This window comes from Lissotriton vulgaris, chromosome 4_1, assembly GCF_964263255.1.
Source record: "Lissotriton vulgaris chromosome 4_1, aLisVul1.2, whole genome shotgun sequence".
NCBI lineage: Eukaryota > Metazoa > Chordata > Amphibia > Caudata > Salamandridae > Lissotriton > Lissotriton vulgaris.
This window is the reverse complement of record NC_141691.1, coordinates 1,694,197,738-1,694,217,799: the sequence shown is the minus strand read 5'-3', so window position 1 is coordinate 1,694,217,799 and position 20,062 is coordinate 1,694,197,738. Positions and strand designations below refer to the sequence as shown.

General features: G+C 41.8%; 1 protein-coding gene across 4 annotated transcripts in view; it reads right to left on the bottom strand.

The window, feature by feature from the left end:
• The window catches only part of OSGIN2 (oxidative stress induced growth inhibitor family member 2), a 127,820-nt gene that overhangs the window by 25,972 nt on the left and 81,786 nt on the right, over positions 1–20,062 (bottom strand). For all 4 annotated transcript variants that reach the window (XM_086965969.1, XM_086965971.1, XM_086965970.1 and 1 more), the window contains one exon: positions 4,183–4,274. In XM_086965969.1, coding sequence (XP_086822095.1) covers positions 4,183–4,274 — 92 coding nt within the window. The remainder of the gene's footprint in view (positions 1–4,182; positions 4,275–20,062) is intronic.

Sequence of the window (20,062 nt, the reverse complement as noted above, 5' to 3'; positions counted from 1 at the left end):
CAGATTGTATTCACTGTACACAACCAATTTTTTTCCTTTTATCCCAGCTTCATTGTGTACTTTGGAACTGGAGTGTACATGTAGCGTATTAAAATTAAACTTTGTTTGTGATTCTCGTTTTTATTTCCCCTAATGATAACATACTTCAATGTGTTTAGCTACGTTTAAAAACGCATTACTTTTATTAATTAACTAATTTGTTTTTCTTTTACATGTTGCCTATAAGTATTAAACATCGTATATTGTGCAACTTTGTAACTGAGGAAACATGTTCGAGTGGCGGCTCCACAATGTGATTTTGGGCAAATAAATTAATATTCCTTTTTCCTATCAAAAATGAATGTGTCCTCGTGTAATGTTCCTGGTGCTTATGTAAAACCCTCCAATACTTTGTTTCAAGTTCGCTTTATATTAAACTGAAAAAAACACGCATGTGCAATGCAATTGATCTCTCATTTGCAAGAGTTTAAGCTATTGGCATTGTAACTCACAATGCCTTTTATTTATGTTTTAAAAACCAACACATAAATAAAAGGCATTCCCCCAGATGCATCAAGAACCCATTTTGCTATTCCTTAATAGAGAAAAATAACGATTCGCTATTAAGGAATAGCAAAATGCAATGCATGAAGAAATCATAAAAAAAATAGCGATTTCCTAAAATCCCTTAATTACGACTCGCAATTAAGGAATACCTCCCCATTCATTCCTATAAGCCTAGAGGCCCATAGGAATGAATGGGAAGACATTCTCAATTTGCGAATCGCAATTAGCGTATTGCAAATTGAGAATGCGATTTCAAGGGTGCAGGGGTGTTCAAAGGACACCCTGTTGCACCCCTGAAATTGATCTGTGCACATATGTTGCGCACAGACATGCCCTTAGGGCATGTGTGTGCGCGCATCATGAAACTTTGAAAAATCCACTTTAGTGCATTTTTCAAAGTTTTGGCAAATTACTATGAAGTTCAACTTCATGGTAATTTGCGAGCCCTATTAGCGAAATCACTATTTTTCAAACTTTAATGCATTGCATTTAAGGAATCTCAATTTGAGATTCCTTAAATGCAAGTAATCGCAATTTTGCGATTTCTTAATTTCCGATTTTTGCACTTGGGATGATGCATCCCAAATGCAAAAATACCGGTTCCAAAGGGGAAGATTCTGAGAATCTGCCCCTTTGCGAGCGGATTTTACCTTGATGCATCTATGCCATAGTCATTTACAATGTCAATAACTCATACTCTCGCAAATGCGAGACCTATTGCATTGCAAATGCATGTTACACCCAGGTTCTCTGAAGTGATTCTACTACTGCATCTACTTGAATACTGCTCCAGCTGAGGTCGATCCTCATCTACTACATTCCAGGTTCTGCTTCTGCTGTCCATTTGTATTCTCCTGTCTGCCATGAGTTTTTTTTACATTTATTCCATCTGTCAATAAAGAGAACTGTTGTTTCTGCTTGATATTCAGAGGTGTTAAGCAACAAAGTTGCAGGTGGAAGGAGTTGCTCTTTGTTTTGACAGCCTTGATGAGAGAAGTTGCAACCACTGCGTCCATCAGTGGACACTGTGCTAGGTTTCTAGAGTGCAGTTCTTTGCCAGGACAGAAGATATAAATGGTTAATATGTGACTGACTGTGAAGTGCAAGAAAACTATTCTTCTTGACATAGCTGAAATGCTGACCTTCCCCTATCCTTTATCCTTTCAGTGCAGTGTTATAAAGTGTGATGATGACCACTTATATCACCAATCACCTCATAACATACTTTACTAATAAGGAGATTAACAGCTAGGCACTTCATGGTGCTGGCTTCCATAACAAAAAATCACAGTCACCTCGTAATATAAATAAGAATAATCTTGATAACAGGCTCTGTGACCTTCAAATATTACAACTAAAGGTAGAAGAAACCAATTCGAAAATATCTAGCACTCAAACATAACGTTGTAAGTCAGTATAGCCCCTCCCATTCCAGACCCTAGACATGAATGTGCCCTCAAGCTACTGTCAAACAATCTCACTCTACGCAGATTAATCTGTTGCACACCATTATACCATTCAACTGATATTGAAAGCCCTTTTTTCCAAGATAACATCCAACACCAACCTATTCTAACAAATGGCCTGGTAACAGGCTTTCCAAAACAGTGGTACTGAAGACTTTGTAAACTGTGCCAACTCGAGACAGAAAATCAGATGGGCTGCAATCACTCCGCAACCCACAGAGCATTACTTGTGTGAGATGCATTTTAGGTAACAATTAGTCCTGTGAGACATCACAGGAATAGTAAGTGGAATCAAATCCTCTTTCATCATGGAAAGGCACACTCAAGAACACTAGGAAACCAGGAATATAGTTTAAAGATTTATATTGAAATCAAAATCCTATTCGAGTGCATGCAATATGAATTTTAACAAAATAGCAGCAAAAATTCTTATCAAAAGGGTGACTAATAAAAAATATTATAACGTGGTTAAATCATAAAGCGTTCTTAATAATAATATCTTCAACCCCACCTGCCTTTCTATTGGGTAACTAAACTAAGCACAGCACAAGAAAGTGACCGAATTCAAGTTTCAGAGATGGTCCACACCTGCATACCTCTTCTGAACAAGAGAACCAATGTTCAGCAAAGTAACAGAATCTGCTATTCTTGTTTGCGTCAGGAGGCAGGCAGATAAACCAACAGAGAAAAGGTTAGATGTACCTCCTTTGAGCTTTCAGTGAAGGTGATTACAGCTCTTTATGGCATCTGTCTTGCATCTCTGGTACAAAGTTACACTATATTCTTAGTTTATTTTTTGCATCTGATCAATGTTGAACATTTTCAGAATAAACAATTCCCAGAAAGGCACTAACAGCCTTTCTTTAATTTATATTCTGTGAAACGTTTGACGTTCACAGCGTGTATAAAACCTTGTTTATTATTTTTAAACAATCCCTGGAAAGGGGAATTCAATTCATACAGAAACACGTGAATATATTCAAACAGGCTTAATTATCATGTTGCAAAAATTAACAACACTAATCAAGGTGCATTTATAGTTGACACTTAGGTCTAAATAATCGGCAGGTATATGATTCAAGATAGGGGTAATACCTAGAAAGAAAAGTATATGATAATAATGATAGGCTGATTTCAATAATAAAATATTTAATACAAGTTTCAAATTTCGTTTATCCTTTAACATCTAGTTTGACTCTTAAGATGATCCAATAAGCAAAACGTTCCTATTCCCCAGAAATAACTTAAAATATTTGCCATCATGCAGTTTCAAATGAGATATCCATAGCCTCCTGCACCTTAACCAACCCCCTACAAGATGTCTAACTTAATAACATACACCCTTTTGCAGTTCCTACAAGAATCCTATGAGACTGCTGTATAAAATTCACCCATAGCACCATATTCACACATTTTCAAAAATGAGTTAACATAGTTTCTACAGACTTCAATTCAGAAAAGGTTTCTGCATGCAAGAGATTGCCTAGGATGGCGGAGCAACTTCGGTGCAGCCCAGCTCTCTTCTAATAATAAAGCAGAGGAACTGAACATCTACACCAGTATTCATTGGCTGCAGGTGACACAAAGAGTCCTACTACCATACATGTGCCAACCACTAACTGCACAAGCATGCACACAGAATGTCAGTACAAGTGTTTGGGGCTCAGATTACAGCAGAACTTTACATGAAAGGGATCAGCAAACCACACTCTCCTGGACACAGAGAAGGTCTCGTCACACGAATTATTCATAAAATGTTGGTAGGCAGCCATCACGGCTTTATGTGTCATGGACAGTATGCACAATATGAAGTACAGAACATGAATGTATTCTTGTCTTATACAAACTGAATGACTCTTCTTACAACTTGACTAGGAGCCTACAACATGTGGAAAATAAATATCTTTCTTTGTCATACTTTTTCTGCACAAAACAAATTCATAAAATGGTCACTCTGCAGTCTACTTCTACACAGAGGAAGACATTTACAAGAACATCTGCCTTGCAAGTACTAAACATTGCTTAAACTAAACAACTCTTTTCTCTGATAAAAAGGATTGTCACTGCCTTAATAATTGTTTTAGAAATATGCTCCTCCACTTTTTGATTCATCTAAAATATACTGCATTATATTGTAAGTGGCATTTTATTTAGAGTGCTTTAGTCTTACCTTCGCTTTCCAGCTAGCCATTCCTTAAATTTCAGCCCAGGGAGCTCCATCCAGTCTCCTAAACTGAGAGTCAACATCGAGCCTTCCATGGCCTAGACAGAATTACAACCATATTACTGGGACAGTTATAGTTCAAGCAATATTATGAGATATGATATTAATAGAGCTAATTAAATTAGTTTAGTGTTTGCATCTGTGATTAAATAACACAATATCCAAATCACAATTTATTTTACATACAAGCAGATATCAAAATCTACTGCAGTCCACAGATTAGGGGGGCACACTATTAAGTAACAAATATCTGGAGGTGTGAAAACCATACAACAGCCAGTGCAATATCATAAGTCATAAATCCAGACAGGTTGTTAAAATCATGGGCAGAGCAGTGATGGAGCGAGATCTCTCCATATTATCTGTGACAAGGAGAAGTCACTGTCTCAGTCAGCCTCAATATATATGTTCTGCTCTTCTCCCTTTAGATGCCACACATAGTGATACCACTAGACGTAGAACTTATTAGGGGCAAAACATGTGGTCTGTCCTGCTGCAGATGGTGATTGAAGGTAAGCATCAAGAATAAAAATATATCATTAATACATATATCAATGGGACAATCTCCTTATTGGTTGTGATCACATACTTCAATGTTGTCAGAATGATATGTTGACTAACCAGTGTTATATGGGTGAAGGCATTTCAATTTCGGTAGAATCATAATTCAATATGTGTTGGTGTAAATTGCTGATTTCTGTCCTTTAGTGGCTTGACCCAGGCTCGCATCATTCCAGGGATGAAACTATTTGATGAATGATTCAGGATTTTCAGCCCTTGTTGGACAGCCAAGCGCTATACAAATCATTAATCAAATCAACACCTCTTAATGGAACTCAGCAGTTCACCACCTGCTGGCAAACATTTAGTTACAAAAATGGCTGTTTTCTATAGAACACTGAATTGTGCACACAAAAAGTAGAGTGAGTGCGGTAGAGTGAGGATGGTAGAGTGAAGGCCGTGAGGGCGGTAGAGTGAGTGCGGTAGAGTGGTAGAGTGAGGGCAGTAGAGTGAGTGTGTGAGGGCGGTAGAGTGGTATAGTGAGTGCGGTAGAGGGAGGGCGGTAGAGTGAGCGCGTGAGGGAGGTAGAGTGTTAGAGTGAGGGCGGTAGAGTGAGAGCGCTAGAGTGGTAGAGTTAGGGCGGTAGAGTGAGGGCGGTAGAGTGGTAGAGGAAGGGCGGCAGAGATGTAGAGTGAGGGCGTGAGAGCAGTAGAGTGTGTGAGGTAGAGTGAGTGTGTGAGGGCGGTAGAGTGGTATAGTGAGTGTGGTAAAGTGAGGGCGTGAGGGCGGTAGAGTGTGGGCGGTGGAGTGAGGGCGTGAGAGCGGTAGAGTGAGTGCGGTACAGTGGTAGATTGAAGGCGGGAGAGTTAGGGTGGTAGAGTAGTAGAGTGAGGGCGGTAGAGTGACAGTAAGAGTCGCCATATACAGAAGCAGTTGCTCAAAGTGCTGTTTGCAATAATCTATGAAGGGGATTTCTCAACTTCTCTAAACTGATTGGTAAGAGGCTGCCTCTTTCGACTGACCTCTGCACCCCTACATGTTTCTTCTCTAGCATGCTGGAGATGTCATTAGATTTCTAGACAATCTGGTGTATCTAAAAAGCCGGCGAGTTTGGGGTTCATTGCAGGATGGTATAGACGAGAAGTAGGTCACTGTCTCGGAAAAGCTGATCGTGCTTCACGGGGGTGGAGACAGGATTGCCCAATATGCCAGCACTTCTGAAGAGCTACTACAGATAGTACAAACAGCTTGAGTAGAAGTGATATGAAAACAAAGAACAAAAGAAGAACGCACGTTTGTCTGACTGCTGCAGCCTACACAGTACCATGTGCTTTACTGAAGCTTGCAAAACAGTTTTACTATGCAAAAGACAAAAAGACCGACTTTGTCAATGTTTGAATTTAAGAAATGAAAAAGAAACCGATTTCAAAGCCATTCATTAAAGGGATGTAAATGAATACTGTAACCATCAAACTAGCAAGATCTACTGCCAGCGGTAACTAAAAAAAAACAAGGAGCTGGCCAACGAGCAGTGGAGCCGTTCTATTTAAAGGACGGAAGCCACACTATAACAGGGTGCAGAACGAACGGGATGCGGTGTAAAAGGTGTCAATTACATAAAAGCATTACAACTATACACAAACGAGAACCATGAAAAGAAGAAAGACATTCATCAAACACAAGTTTAGAAAATGATAGCTGGGACTACCCTAATAATAACAAAACCTAAACAAGCAGTTAATCAAGCCCACCGTTCACTATCGAGACCTTGACTGGATTTTTTTTTTACAAATTATTGGGTCCAAAAGCTGAGCATGATAGCCACAGCCATCAGTGACTGCACGTTCATGTCCACTCCTGGTGTTGCCACCATGTGCTAGTCCCTTTAATTTCGCCGCAGATATTTCCATAACGTTGATAAGACAGCCTATTAACTGCTAGCTGTTTCCTGAAAAGCAAATGGCCCTTGCCAAATTCACAGTCCGTTTCCCAAAACGGTTGCAACAACGCCAGGGAGGGGGAGAGTGTGTGTAAGGGGGCTCAGAGGGTGAGAGGAAGACCTCAGTAGAAAGCAATGCCAGGAGAAAACATTAAATGTTTTATTAATCCAGGAGCTGGCTAACGAGCAGTGGAGCCATTCTATTTAAAGGATGGAAGCCACACTATAACAGGGTGGACATGTGCAGAACGAACGGGATGCAGTGTAAAAGGTGTGGGGCAAAACGCTCAATGGTGGGGCATTGGAGAGACACAGAGACAGGAAGGGACTGACCAGAGGACAGAAGAAAAGAGGAACGCCTCTGGGACACTAAGGTGACACTGGGCATGGAAAGGGAGGGGACAGTGAACAAGGGCGCAGCACAAGCTACACGCAGATGCATGGGCCATAATGCATGGAAGTGGCCTGCAAGACTTGGAAGCACCGAGGTTAGTCGGATGTTAAAACAAGGACAGGCACGGGCACTGACTGCGGCACCTTCTGCACATGTTGCATCTCTTGAAGGCAGAGTCAATGTGAAAGAAGTGTGCGAGTGAAGCACTTTACCGCCTGCGGAAGCAGGGGTGGCGACTGAAACACTGAAGAGATCACGAGAAAAGCTGGTTGGGGCCCACAGAAAGACTGCTACAGTGCAGAAGTGACAAAGAGGTACTGACACGGTGGGGAGAACATTAAGTCCGACGAAGAGAGATTGCAGTGCGGATTGGGTGGGGGGCGGGGGAGAAGGGGAGTGAGCGTGTTGAAGTGTGAAGCAGTTCAAACAAAAGTGAAGATCTAAGGAAGGGTGGGAGGGACTTTGGCATATGGGGGTGAGGGGTTGAAGTAAAATCGAGACTACAGAGAAATGTCTCGATTATGTAGTTAGTGTCCAAATGCTCATGTTCCAATGAAGTAATGCCTCTTCGGCAATTATGCATGAAGTTTGGGCAACGACGGTCTGCGGCCAGGGGAGATGTCCTCGGGGTTTGGGCTGCCAGCATAGTAGGAGTGGAGCTGGGGGGGTGCGGGATCGAGCAGAGCCTTTGAAGAGCGTTTTTTTTTAGGCCAGCTTTGAATGCGAGTCATGGCCTGGCGGTCATGAAGTGTGAAGCAGTGGGCGGGGAAGCACAGGAGCAAATGGTAAGGTCGGGTCTGATGTGGCTTTGAGGTGGGGAAATGCGCGTGCTTGTGGTCACGTGATTTCACGTGAACTGTTAGAAATCCGCACTCGCAATCCGCCTGGTTTAACTTTTTGGTTTCACCACAATAGGTCTCTGGGCCGTCTCGGAGTACGCCCGGAGTACCGACGGACAGCGCGGTGCTCCCTTCTACCTGAGCCGTGGCCAGGTGAGGCATAGTGCTTATCCTCTATTCACAAGAGTTACAAAGAGGACGAGTACCTGTTAAAGATCTCCCTGACTTACTACAAACATATTTAAAGTAAGGTTTTCACTTATTTTTATTTTCACTTCTCGTTCCGAGATTAAGCAGTAGCGCAATTGGTCCTGAAGAAAGCAGCTGGACACCAGGTTGGGTCCCAAGTCTGCAGAAATATGTCGACCATTTACATCATAGTAGTTATTTGTTATCATCTACTATACTTCCGCACTGATTTTTAATTTTGGAAGCTTAGGAGACATTATATTAAAAAAAAACAATTTCTCTCCTAGTTCGCCAATTTTTGATTTTCACATCACTTTTGTTTTTCACACGCACTGCTTTTAGTCCTGTCTTTTGAGTATCCGCAACATACCTCCATACACACTGAGGCATCTACTTTTACAGATTTAAAGTAGGCACAGGATTGTGTTCCTCTTTGTGGGGAGGCCCAAATGATGCAAAGGGCGGAACAGACCGATCACTGATGGGTATTTTCACGAATGTGGAGTTATCCTGTGGTCCTTTAGTTATTATAGTTCACTCTTTTTTCTTGTAAAAGTTCAGTAGGAGACACAGTACAGCAGACTGCATTTTTAGACCCACAGTTACTTTTGTTATTATATTTAAAACTCTACTCAACACCTTGTAGCTCTGGAACTAATCATAGGCAATTCTCCAAGCAATTCTTCAGATAAAGGTGTGGTAAGACCAAACAGTTGAAACAACAAGAGAATAAAATCCTCAAACTGAATAGGAAAACAATGAACAAAAAAAAATACAAAAGATCATGTTAACAGGGATCTAGGCGCAATTTCAGGTGAATGACAATAAAAAAATAGGTTTGATGCACCTAGGATCCTTGGCTTTTAGAAAGCTCCTGAAAACACATCTCTTTGGCTAATGGTTTATCTCCCACCCCTCACTTGGCTCCGTTCAGGAGTGTCCCGGAGTATCTGTGCGCGTTATAAAATAAAATAACATAACATCAGTCATAGTCTTATATAGTTTTTAACTTGGGACTTTTCCAACGGGGCAAGGTCCAAAGCTCAGATATATTAATATTGAGCTCCTGCTGAAGCCTTTGTTTTGGTGTCAGGAGTTTCGAACAGGACAATGCAGGATTTCGCAGCGGATGAGACTGCTTTGCACCTGGGACTTATTTCTCATTTTTTCCTGGCCCAAGGTTTTACCTCTGGACTTTGTCATCATTTTGGTTATCAGATTCCACCTGCAAAGCAAGGCTGGAAGCTGTAATCAGGCAGGGCTCCAGAAAGCTGTATACATTTACTGCAAGGTCATGTTGAACCAGAATTCAGCACAGCAAAAGTTTTAAGACGAAGGAAGTAGGTTTTGTTCCTGCTGAGGGTAGGTTCTCCCTGAGGAAGCCATAGCATCTTTGTCCCCGTCCTCTGGAGGTAGAAAAAAGACTAAGTCCCACTTTTCTCCAACTTATAATAGTGTTCCTCCTGGTCACTCCTGCAGCCCTGAAGTTTTCAGGGTAGCCTTCTACACACCATGTCTCTCCCCAGCCAGGGATCCTGCAGAATGTAACCCTCTGTGGTCCTCTTGGAGTCAGGAGTCTTACAGCTTTGTGTCTTAGAGCACATGAATTGGAGGCCTGCCACTCAGCATGTGGACAGTTGTTGTGGATCCTAGGTGCCAGAAGGAGTCAAAAGACCTTGAGTCGTCTTCTTCAAGCAGTCAGCCGGAGGTAATCTGTGATCTAGGCAGTGAATGGAGAATTCCCTAGATCCAATTTATGACTCCTTTTGTGCAAAACCCCCACCTCGTTTTTTAACCAGTTCCTCTCTTTGTTAACTGCAGACCTTCCTTACACCAAAGGCAAGATACTGTCCTCAAGGAATAACCAGTAAAGGATATGTCCTGAGATTATGAAGTGGGGACGAGAGTCAAACTGGTTCTAGACCAGTTTTCTTTCAGGACGCTCAATGGCTACGTTCCTAGAGTTACTTTTCTGCTAAAGTTATAAAAAATCTACTTCCACCACTGAATCAGATTCTTGAAACAAAGTGAAAAATAACTTTAAATAATTTCTCTAGCATTTTCCCTGGTAGCGATATAAAACAATGACTTTATTTATATCTAGGCCGGTTCATAGCATAGGCTGCTTCACCTCCACAGTGAAAGCTGTTTGGATAATTGTTCACTGTGAGAGCATACTATTCCCTATAATTATGCTGCATTTCTATATATTAAGCACCCAACCCAATGTGTATACAAACCACAGTTTAGGGTTGTCACCTGAGAGATACAAATAATGTAACAATTCATACAATGCCAAGGTTTTTTCCTGCCCTGTGTCACTGCAGCATTTTAAATTGCATCGCAGCCATAGCAAAAAGGTGCTCCCTGTCGCTATATATTTTTGTGATATATGTGGGCGATGTAAACACAGTGTGCAGCCCACGTATGACATTTAGCTCTAACACATTGGTACAATTTCACCACCAACCTACAGTGGACTTACTGAGAAGTTAAGTACCCCAACTAGGCAAAACCAATGTTACAATACCATTTTAGGGGCAGAGTACACACACTGTGGCGCTGGATGGTCAACATGCACAAAATCCTAATACCATAGAAAAGAGAGTCCAGCAAAACATGAAAATTCCAGACTGACCACGCAGAAAATGTAACTTGCTACAGTTAATTAATAACTTCCTTATTGTGTATTCTGCTATAATCCGTGTTACCAGATCGTTAATATGAAAAACAATTCTATTTGTTACAGGCCATGAAGAATTAATGAAGGTGGCTTTGTCTAGATAAAACTAAACAAAGACTTAACCGATCTTAGTGCACCTTTAATCAATAAAGACATTTCCAGCTCCTACTGAACGCAGGGACAAACTGAGAAAAAGTCATCCTCCCATTTTTCTACCACTTGACCCACTTTTGGTCGGCAAAATGGGATTATTCTGTAACAGCTTTACTGTGCACAGCCCTTGTAGGTTTCTAGCTACTTTCACGCTGTGCAAATACAGGAACATACATATTCTGAACAAGCACCTCCCATCAATTCAAATTTTTAAGGACTATAAAATATTAAACAAATGTAAAATATATTCTTTGGTTGTTTTGAGATATAATGCGCACTACTTCAAAAATGCAAAACAGCAACTGTTTTAGCTTGCAAAGCATTAATTAAACCACATTTCCATTATGCAAAACTTCTGGCTGCAAGAATACAGCTCAGGAAGCTTGGCGAGAATCCAATAATAGAACACAGAACAGCATTGTACTACAAACTAAAAGAAGTGGTAAATTATGTTGTTTAGCTTGATGACTAAAATGTGTACGCTTAGCAACTGTATCAGGGTTGGGCAGATATTGGAGCAGTTTATTTTCTTTTATGATCTACCAGACAGCATGCATCTATGTAGTGTCCATGATAAGCAGTTTTCTCAAATATAAAACTGTAGCTATGAAGAAACACAGCATTCTTGAGCCATTCCTGAATAAGTTACAGTCTAAAACACTCAATACCAAATGTTTTTTATTCATTAGATATTTGATATTGTGTGGACTGAAAATCACTGAGTAGCAGAGTACTCTTTTTACTGTAGCACGAGCATCTCATACATGAAGTACAGTACATACAACAGTAAGGAATAGTAAGGAGTTCGGAGTCTGGGTTTAAGAATTACCACCTTGAATTGTAGACCTCACCCTAGTGGATTCGGCATCCTCTCTGGGGATCATCTTAGACAAAAGCCTAAACATGCAGAAACACTTTGGGTTCACACACCAAAGGAGCGAACTTCCTGCTCCTGACCTTAAGTTTGCAGTGCAAGCCCTAGTGATTTCAAAGCTGGACTATGGTAGTGCTACGCTGTGTGGCTTGCCCAGAGTGAAGATAACTCATCTTAGGGCTGCACTCAGTTCTGCTGCTAGGCTCATAACTGGCACAAAAAAATTCAACCATATCTCTCCGGACTGGTTAGCTCTTAATTGGCTTCCTTATGAAGCCCATATACACTTAAAAATCACATGCATGGCACACAAAGCCATCCACCACTGGACTCCGCAATACCTCGCACAGAAATTGGTGCCCTCATGTGGGTCGAGAGCCTCCAGAAGTGCCAGCAACCTATTACTCAAAACCCATAAATTCATGAAAAAAAAGACCTACAACCGTGACTTCTTGGGTATGGCTCCAAGGATCTGGAACTCCCTCCCCCTGAACTCAGGATGAATCCTTCCACGTTCCTCTTGAAGAAAGAAGCCAAAAGGCTCCAAATGAAGAAATTCTTACCTCAATCTGGCCTCGCCACTTGATACCGTGGCCTAATCGTCAATCCGTGGCCCAGCGGCCTGGACCATTTGAATGCTCAGCCTTTTCATGTTTGTGAATGTTCAACCTGTATATTACGCCTTGACATTTTATGACTCAGGAAAATGTGTGATCCCTTTTGACTGTGAAATTGTAGCTGTGCTTACCATGTTGGACACTTAAGGGTCAGCAGGATGTTCAGTCACCTGTGACTGTGTAATTTTTACTTAGTTTATTTTCTCCTGCTGTGATATTTCATGTATATGTCTCCTCTCTATAGGTACTCTTAGTTGTTTACATGTACCCTCTTGCCTCATATATTGTAAATCACTCTGATACCCCCGTGGTCATGTTCGTGCTAAATAAAACTTTATAAATAATTAAATTAAATAAAAAAAGAAATCAAGAAGATATGGAGAGCTCAACAAATCGACAGTGTACAGTTGGCTTTTACTTATTTACATTACTTCTATTTACAGATTTGAGACACCACTCACTTGATTCACAAATGTATTTGGGTTGGGATTAAAAACAAGGTATGCATTCAGCTGTAGTGAAAGAGTTGTACACTAATAATAGATAGTGGATGTGATATATGCTAGTCCCTCAATAATAAGATTGTAGTCCTCCTTCTCCTTACAGAAGGATCAAGACAGCAGGAAGGTTCAGCAGTCCTGAAGGGAATTCCAGTGACCGAAGAATCGCTAGTTATCTCTCTCTCTCTTTTGATATCCCATTCCCCTTTCCCTCCTACGGCCTGAGGCCTGGCTGAGTCTATTGTTCACTCAGGTCTCCAGTACTAGGGAGGAGTTGAGAACTAGCTTCTGGACTCGTTTCTCATGCGCAGGAACCCAGGTTAGTGAGAAACCCTAGTCTGAGAAACCCTAGTCTGACACATACACAGTGTACAATAGGTAAATGCCAGTGATTTTTAGTTGTTTTTTTCTGTAACCATGAATGTACTTCAATAGTGTTTTTACCTGTGAGCAGGTTTGCAAGAAACTTGGCATCCTACCTACTCTGTCATCTACAGTATGACAGGGCAAATTTCACAAAGATCTATGCAAAGGGAAAAAAGTTAAGGGAAGGTAAAACCAGTATTTTCCCATTTTAGCTCCCATAGAAAATTTTGCAAAAAATGTAGCGAAAAACTCTGAACACCAAGCTTGGCATGAAAGTAGAACTTTACTCAGCATGCTTCTTTGTGAGAATCCATTCAGTACTTTCGGAGTTATAAGTGTTAAAAAGTTAACACAAGGAGATGACGGATGGAGCGCTGAAACTTTTCTGACACTAACCCCCAACCAGGGAAGACCTGACTTGGCAGTTCGGGCTGGACTGTTCCCATGAGGCACAGGGTCAAGACTGCTTTGCATATGGCTGGGTCTGAACTGGGGTGATGAAGTGAGCTAAAGAACGACGATGGATTCAACCTAGATCTGTGACTCGGAATGAGTTTCAGCACTCCGTCCATCTTTCTCCTTGTGTTTGCTTTGTTTTGTAAAGTTGCCAGGTGGCCATGAAAGGGTTAAAGAAAAACTCTCTCCGTTTTGTGACAATGCTGCTCCATTTTGTGGACCAACAAAGGTCAAGTTGTGCGCACATCGCTACTCACTCTGATATACACTCAGTGATATGAACACTTCGATAGAGGCAAAGGTACAATGAGGTAGTGGGAGTCCGAGGAAGGCAGAACTTTATAAACATCACCTCTCACCACGAAACACCAGGATATAATTAGGGATATGAATACTACAATGGAGTCAAATTTACAGTGAAACATTGGGAATCCAAGGCGGACAGCAATGTATGCACACCACCAACTCCCCCCCGACACAAAACCTATCAAAAGAAGAAATGTAAAATTATAGTGAAAGGAGTAGGAAAGAAGTGATTCTACAAAAAATCCTTTGCGAAATTCCACAACTTTTGTTAATGCAGGTTTTAAATTTTGTCCAAAAAAATCCTATATACTAGCAGCCCGTCCCGACGTTGTCCGGGTATGAATTGCTGCCGGCCAGTAGTATATTGTTTTGCAGGATTTCGTTTTGATAGCATTTCTTATCTGTGACAGGCCTGTGAAACGCTCCGATTCACAGTGCACTGCTGATGCACTTAAGAGTGCGCGTTCAGTAGTGTGTGAACTCGAGTTTCCCAACTTTATTTTTCCTTGCAATATTATATAGAGCGAACTCGACAACATGGCATGAGCACAATTTACATTACAGAAGAACACATTTATTTGTGGTAGGCACGGGGAGACAAAGCGATTTGCCTGGAATCACAGGATGTTAAGCTGATGCCGAGATTCGAACGTAGCTCCCCAGCTCTAAAGTTCTCAATTCTAGAACTTGTGGCGGGAGGTGTGTCTAAAAGTGTATATCGCTGCTGGGCATCAATGAGAGAGACCTGTGCATTTTTCAAATGGGTGGTGAAAAAATAGGAGTATGTTGCTGGAGATGTGGGCCGCCGTGCCACCAATGTACTTACCGGGGAGGGTAAACACCCATTATTCCGCAACTTTCTTTCCGCATACCATCACCCCGCATACTTTCATTACGAAAGTACCATGATTCCGCAATGCCATTATAACGCTTGTCATTACATTTTATATGCTTTTGCCACGCATACATTTACAACGAAATTCGTTGTAAATGCATGAATGGTAAAAGCATGTTTTTTTTAATGTTTGGATAAGGTAAGTATGGGTGTAGGGGTATATGTTTTGGGGTACTGAGGTATATGTTTTGGGGTGTTTGGGTATTTTAAGGGTTCAGATATAGTTTTGGGTTATTGGGTGCAGGGGTAGTTTTAGGGTTTAGCAATAGGAATGGGTTTTGGGGTACAGGGGTATTAGGGTTTAGGGCTAGGTTTGTCTTTTGGGGTATAGGGGTATTTTTAGGGTTTTGGGGTAGGTTTGGGTTTTGGGGTACAAGGGTGTTTTAAGGGTTCAGGGCTAGGTTTGGGTTTTGGGGTACAGGGGTATTTTTAGGGTTTAGGGCTAGGTTTGGGTTTTGGGGTACAGGGGTATTTTAGTGTTCAGGGGTAGGTTTGGGTTTTGGGTACTGGGTTATTTTTAGGGTTCAGGGCTAGGTTTGGGTTTTGGGGTACAGGGGTATTTTTAGGGTTTAGGTTGGATTTTGGGGTACAGGGGTATTTTAGGGTTCAGGGGTAGGTTTGGGTTTTGGGGTAAAGTGGTATTTTTGGGGTTCAGGGCTAGTTTTGGGGTATGGGTATTTTTAGGGTTCAGGGGTAGGTTTGGGTTTTGAGGTACAGGGGTATTTATAGGGTTTCATGGCTAGGTTTGGGTTTTCCGGTACATGGGTATTTTTAGGGTTTAGGGATAGGTTTGGGTTTTGGGGTACAGGGTATATTTATAGGGTTAAGATGGGTTAGTGTTTAAGGGTGATGGGGTATTTTGAGTAAGGGTGGGTTATGATTATGGGGTGCAGGGGTATTTAAAGGGAGCAGGGTGGGATTAGCACACGATATGAGACATGGCTTGAAGGGCAGAACGTACCACATGCCCCCAGCGTTTGTCACGCCCCCAGCAGACGCCCACAGCAGAAAGCAGACACGCCCAAGAGGGACTACTTTGCTGGCACGGTTCTTTTACCGTTTAAATGTATACGGTGGGCGTCTGCATAGCCTATGTCCTTCTGCTGCAACTGCCCTTTCCAACGCTGTATTGGGTGTTGTGATTGGTGCTGTGGTGTTCCTGAGATTACCCGCCTCAAAGGTTTGGGCTCTCTCTTTATTATATTAGTATGGATATATATCTATATATCCATATATATATATATATATATATATATATATATATATATATATATATATCTATATATATCTATATATAGATATATATATATGTACCCACACACATATATATATATATATATATATATATATATATATATATATATATATATATAAATATGAAATTCACTGGAAAATAACAGTTAACACTGAGTTATGGTTATGGTTCAAACTCAGAAAACTGTTGAAATTCATCAGTTAATGGAGCAAACCAGAACTTAAACCACCCCCTTCTTTCATAAAGGACATCACAAAGGACATACTTTCTTTATTTATGACGTCTCCACTAACATCTCATCTTGAACCATAACTTACACCACCTCCTTGCAACATAGGACATCACACACCATCATTGATTACATCAACCAAGACAAGCTTTATGACTTCAGCATTGACATCACTGCTTGTTGCTACAATGTGTCCCTGGGATCACTGCCTGCCCTAAAAAACATTTTTTAGAGACAGTCACAAAGTGGAAGGGGTCCCCTGCGGATCCATTCCAAATTGCGACTGCTCTCGAAGAGGGAGGTAATTTGCGAGTGTTTCGCGACCGTAATAGTGGTCACAAAAAATTAATTCATTGCTTTGTGGACGCTATTAGGAAGGTAATGCCCCTTCCTAATAGCGACTCGCAATTCCTAAATTTTGAGTTGCAAATAAATTGTGATTTGCTATCTAGGAATTGTACATGCATACGCAAACGAGTCGCTAACAGGCCTGGGCAGTAAATTTGTTCGCTCTTGGAATTTGCGGAATTTGGGTAATTTCACGTTCCGCGGAGAACGTGGAATTGCCAAAACCGCGAACAGGAAAAGCTAACGGGCGGAACAAGCAATTCTGCAAGTTTGTGGAACTTTTGCGTGCTCGCGGATATTTTTTACCGGTTTGTGGAGCTTTGCATACCGCGACTACACAAATTCCGCCCACCCGTAGTCGCAAACCTGTTTGCGCAGGCAATTTAGGGTTGTACATCTGGCACCTAGTATCTAGGGATATTAACTTTGCTGAAACCTTTCCTCCACAGTTACAAAAAGTGTTGACATCTAAAGACCACAAACATCTGCTTCTGGAGTAGTAGCCATGTGCAACCCTGGTCCTCACTTCATGTTGGTTCCCAGAAGCGTGCTCAACAGAGTAAATACTTGTTTGCATTAGAGAAGCTGCCTTTTAATGTGGGCTAGTACCATCCTTCAGTCCAGACCATAACAAAGCTTCTTTAAATAGTTTCTTCCCAGGCAACTGGCAACGGAACAGTGGGAGGATATTATTCATACTTGCGCTCTTGACGCATCAATGCCACTCTGCGTCAGGCTCATAATGAAGGAGTTTGAAGCTGATCTGTGTATCGTGAAGACTATAGCTGCTGAGCCCTGCCACTCTATATAGTGGACCTTTTGATAAAATTGCACAGAGGCAATCGCTCCTAGCACTGATACCTCTGCACAATCACATAGCTGCGTTTATATTTTAATGAGAGCAAGTAGCACTTAAACTCTACTCCAAAGTCTTTTTGAACACAAATGAAAGAGAAACCGTAATCCAAATGATAAAGGTTGTTCTGTACACTCTTTATTCTTAATGTGTAATATTGTCTTTGGTGTTATGGCTCGTGTAATGGTCCCTCCCACCAGATTGGAAGAATCTGCCTATTGGCCTTCATGTTAAATGACCCTGCATGTGATCTTGTTAGTCTGTATAGTCCTTTACAAACGTGTATCTCTTTGTCCCTCTACATGTCCATGTAATGCTCAAATACTCTGCCCCCAAACACAGGTCATTGTTGCCTGGTTATTGTGTGTCTGGTTGACCTATACTTACAATGGAACACTGAAGAACCCCTAGTGTTCATGTCATTGTATCAGGCAAGTGGACAGGCGAAATTGACTTGCAAATCAATAAAGCCCTTCTCCTGTGGAAAACAATTATTACAATCTACCCATCTCACCTTTTGTAATCTTTTCTGAGAAGAAAGCTGAAGCCCCAGCAACAGTCCATTTCTTAGCTTGAAGACTATATGAGAGAAATGCACTCATTGTATTAGGAGATATCTGCTATCAACATGACTGGTGGGATTTCATTAAAATGGAAATGAACCGTACCTGAAGGAAGAGGTACTTGATTGGATGCAGAAAAAGTGTCAAGAGTTCCACACTTTTTTTCAAATGTTTTTATTGGTACAGTTTCTGAAAACACAATGTAGGTGTATATTTTGCACTAAAGACAAAGAGTATTATAAAACAAGAAAACACTGAATCAGATCAGCAGTGATACAAGTACAGACCATAACCGGTATAGCCTTCACCAAACTGCATCTAGTGTTAAATACAAACATATGGTGTATATTGGAAGGAAAAAAAATAGCCTTGACCCAGTACCTATTCTACAGTTCTTGGCTGGGCCCCTCTGTCCCACCCTCCATTTCCAGCTCATAGTATCTCAAACAGGGGTCACAGATCCTGGAAAATGTCTTCGGGCACCCTCTTGCCTTATATGTCACACTCTCCGCATGTAAAGGTCCATGCCTGCACTCCACTCAGTCACTGTAGGGTGGTTTGAGGCTCCCCAATATCTGGCTCTGTCCCTCTTGGTGACTACCAGCGCTAGGTTACATAGCAGGAGTTTGTAACAGGGGAGATCCACCTCTGAAGGAATGCCTAACAGGATGTACTTAGTGCCTACTGACAGCTGTGTCCCCATTACTTTGCTCAATTCCTCTTCTATTTTGGTCCAATATGACTTTATGTGGTGGCATTCCCATAGCATGTGTATACAGGTCTTGCACTCTGTCTTGCAGTGGAGGCAGTCAGGTGACTCAGCCCTCCCCATTTTATGTAGACGTGCCCTATCAAAGTAGGCCGTGTGTAGGATCTTAAATTGCATCAGTCGCGGCCTTAGCTCAATGGCCACCTCTCTTGGGTGCATGAATGCATCTTCCCAGTCAATGTCTTCTAATTCTCCTATGGTAACCTCCTATTGGGCTCTGATAGGCTTAGTTTATCTGGGATGTTGTTTATTAGGGTTTTGCACATCCACAATATGTCTTTGTCTGGTATTTCTCCCTGAAGTGGTCTCCCCTCCAGGGGTGCAAACTCGGGGATGTCTGATGTGTCTAGCCTCTCAGCCCCCATGCATGCTGTAATTGCAAATATTTATATTGTTAGATGTCACTCAGCTGATACTCGCATTGGATTGAGCTGAAGGAAATCAAGGAGCCCTCCTCCAGAATGTCACCTAGCCTGGATATCCCAACCACGTCCCAAGATCCAAAGCCCTGAAACTTGCCCAGTTCTGGCAGTCGTGTCCCCTCCCATAGTGGGGTTTCCTGTGTGTATCTCTTGTCCCACGTCATTTGTCGTTCCGTCCCCTTCCAAGCATCTATCATCCTCTGAGTCACTGGCAGCAACTGCCTAACTCCTCTGCCCCTGTAGATGTAGTGGAGATAGGTACGAGTTTGGAACTGGAGCCTTTCCAGGATGTATGTTGAATGATCGCCCAGTAAGAGTCCCCATTCAATAATGACACCCAGGTGAGCTGCCCACTTATATGATAGTATGTCTGGGAGTGCTATCCCTCCATTGTATTGACTGCCCTGGAGAGTCTGGAGTGCATCTCCTCATCAATTGTCTAACTCATATCTCCTCAGGTAACTTTTAGTAAGTGTTCTGGAGGATGTAAAGCAACTTAGGGAGTATAACCATTTTGTACATAGTGGCTCTACCAAGTAGAGACAGGGAAAGTCATCTCCTCCCACGTCCTCGTGGAATTTAATTAAACCAGGGGTCTCCAACCTTTTGTGTAGTGAGAGCTACTTCTGGTCAGTGAAAGTTGTCGTGAGCTACCACACCCCATGCAACTCG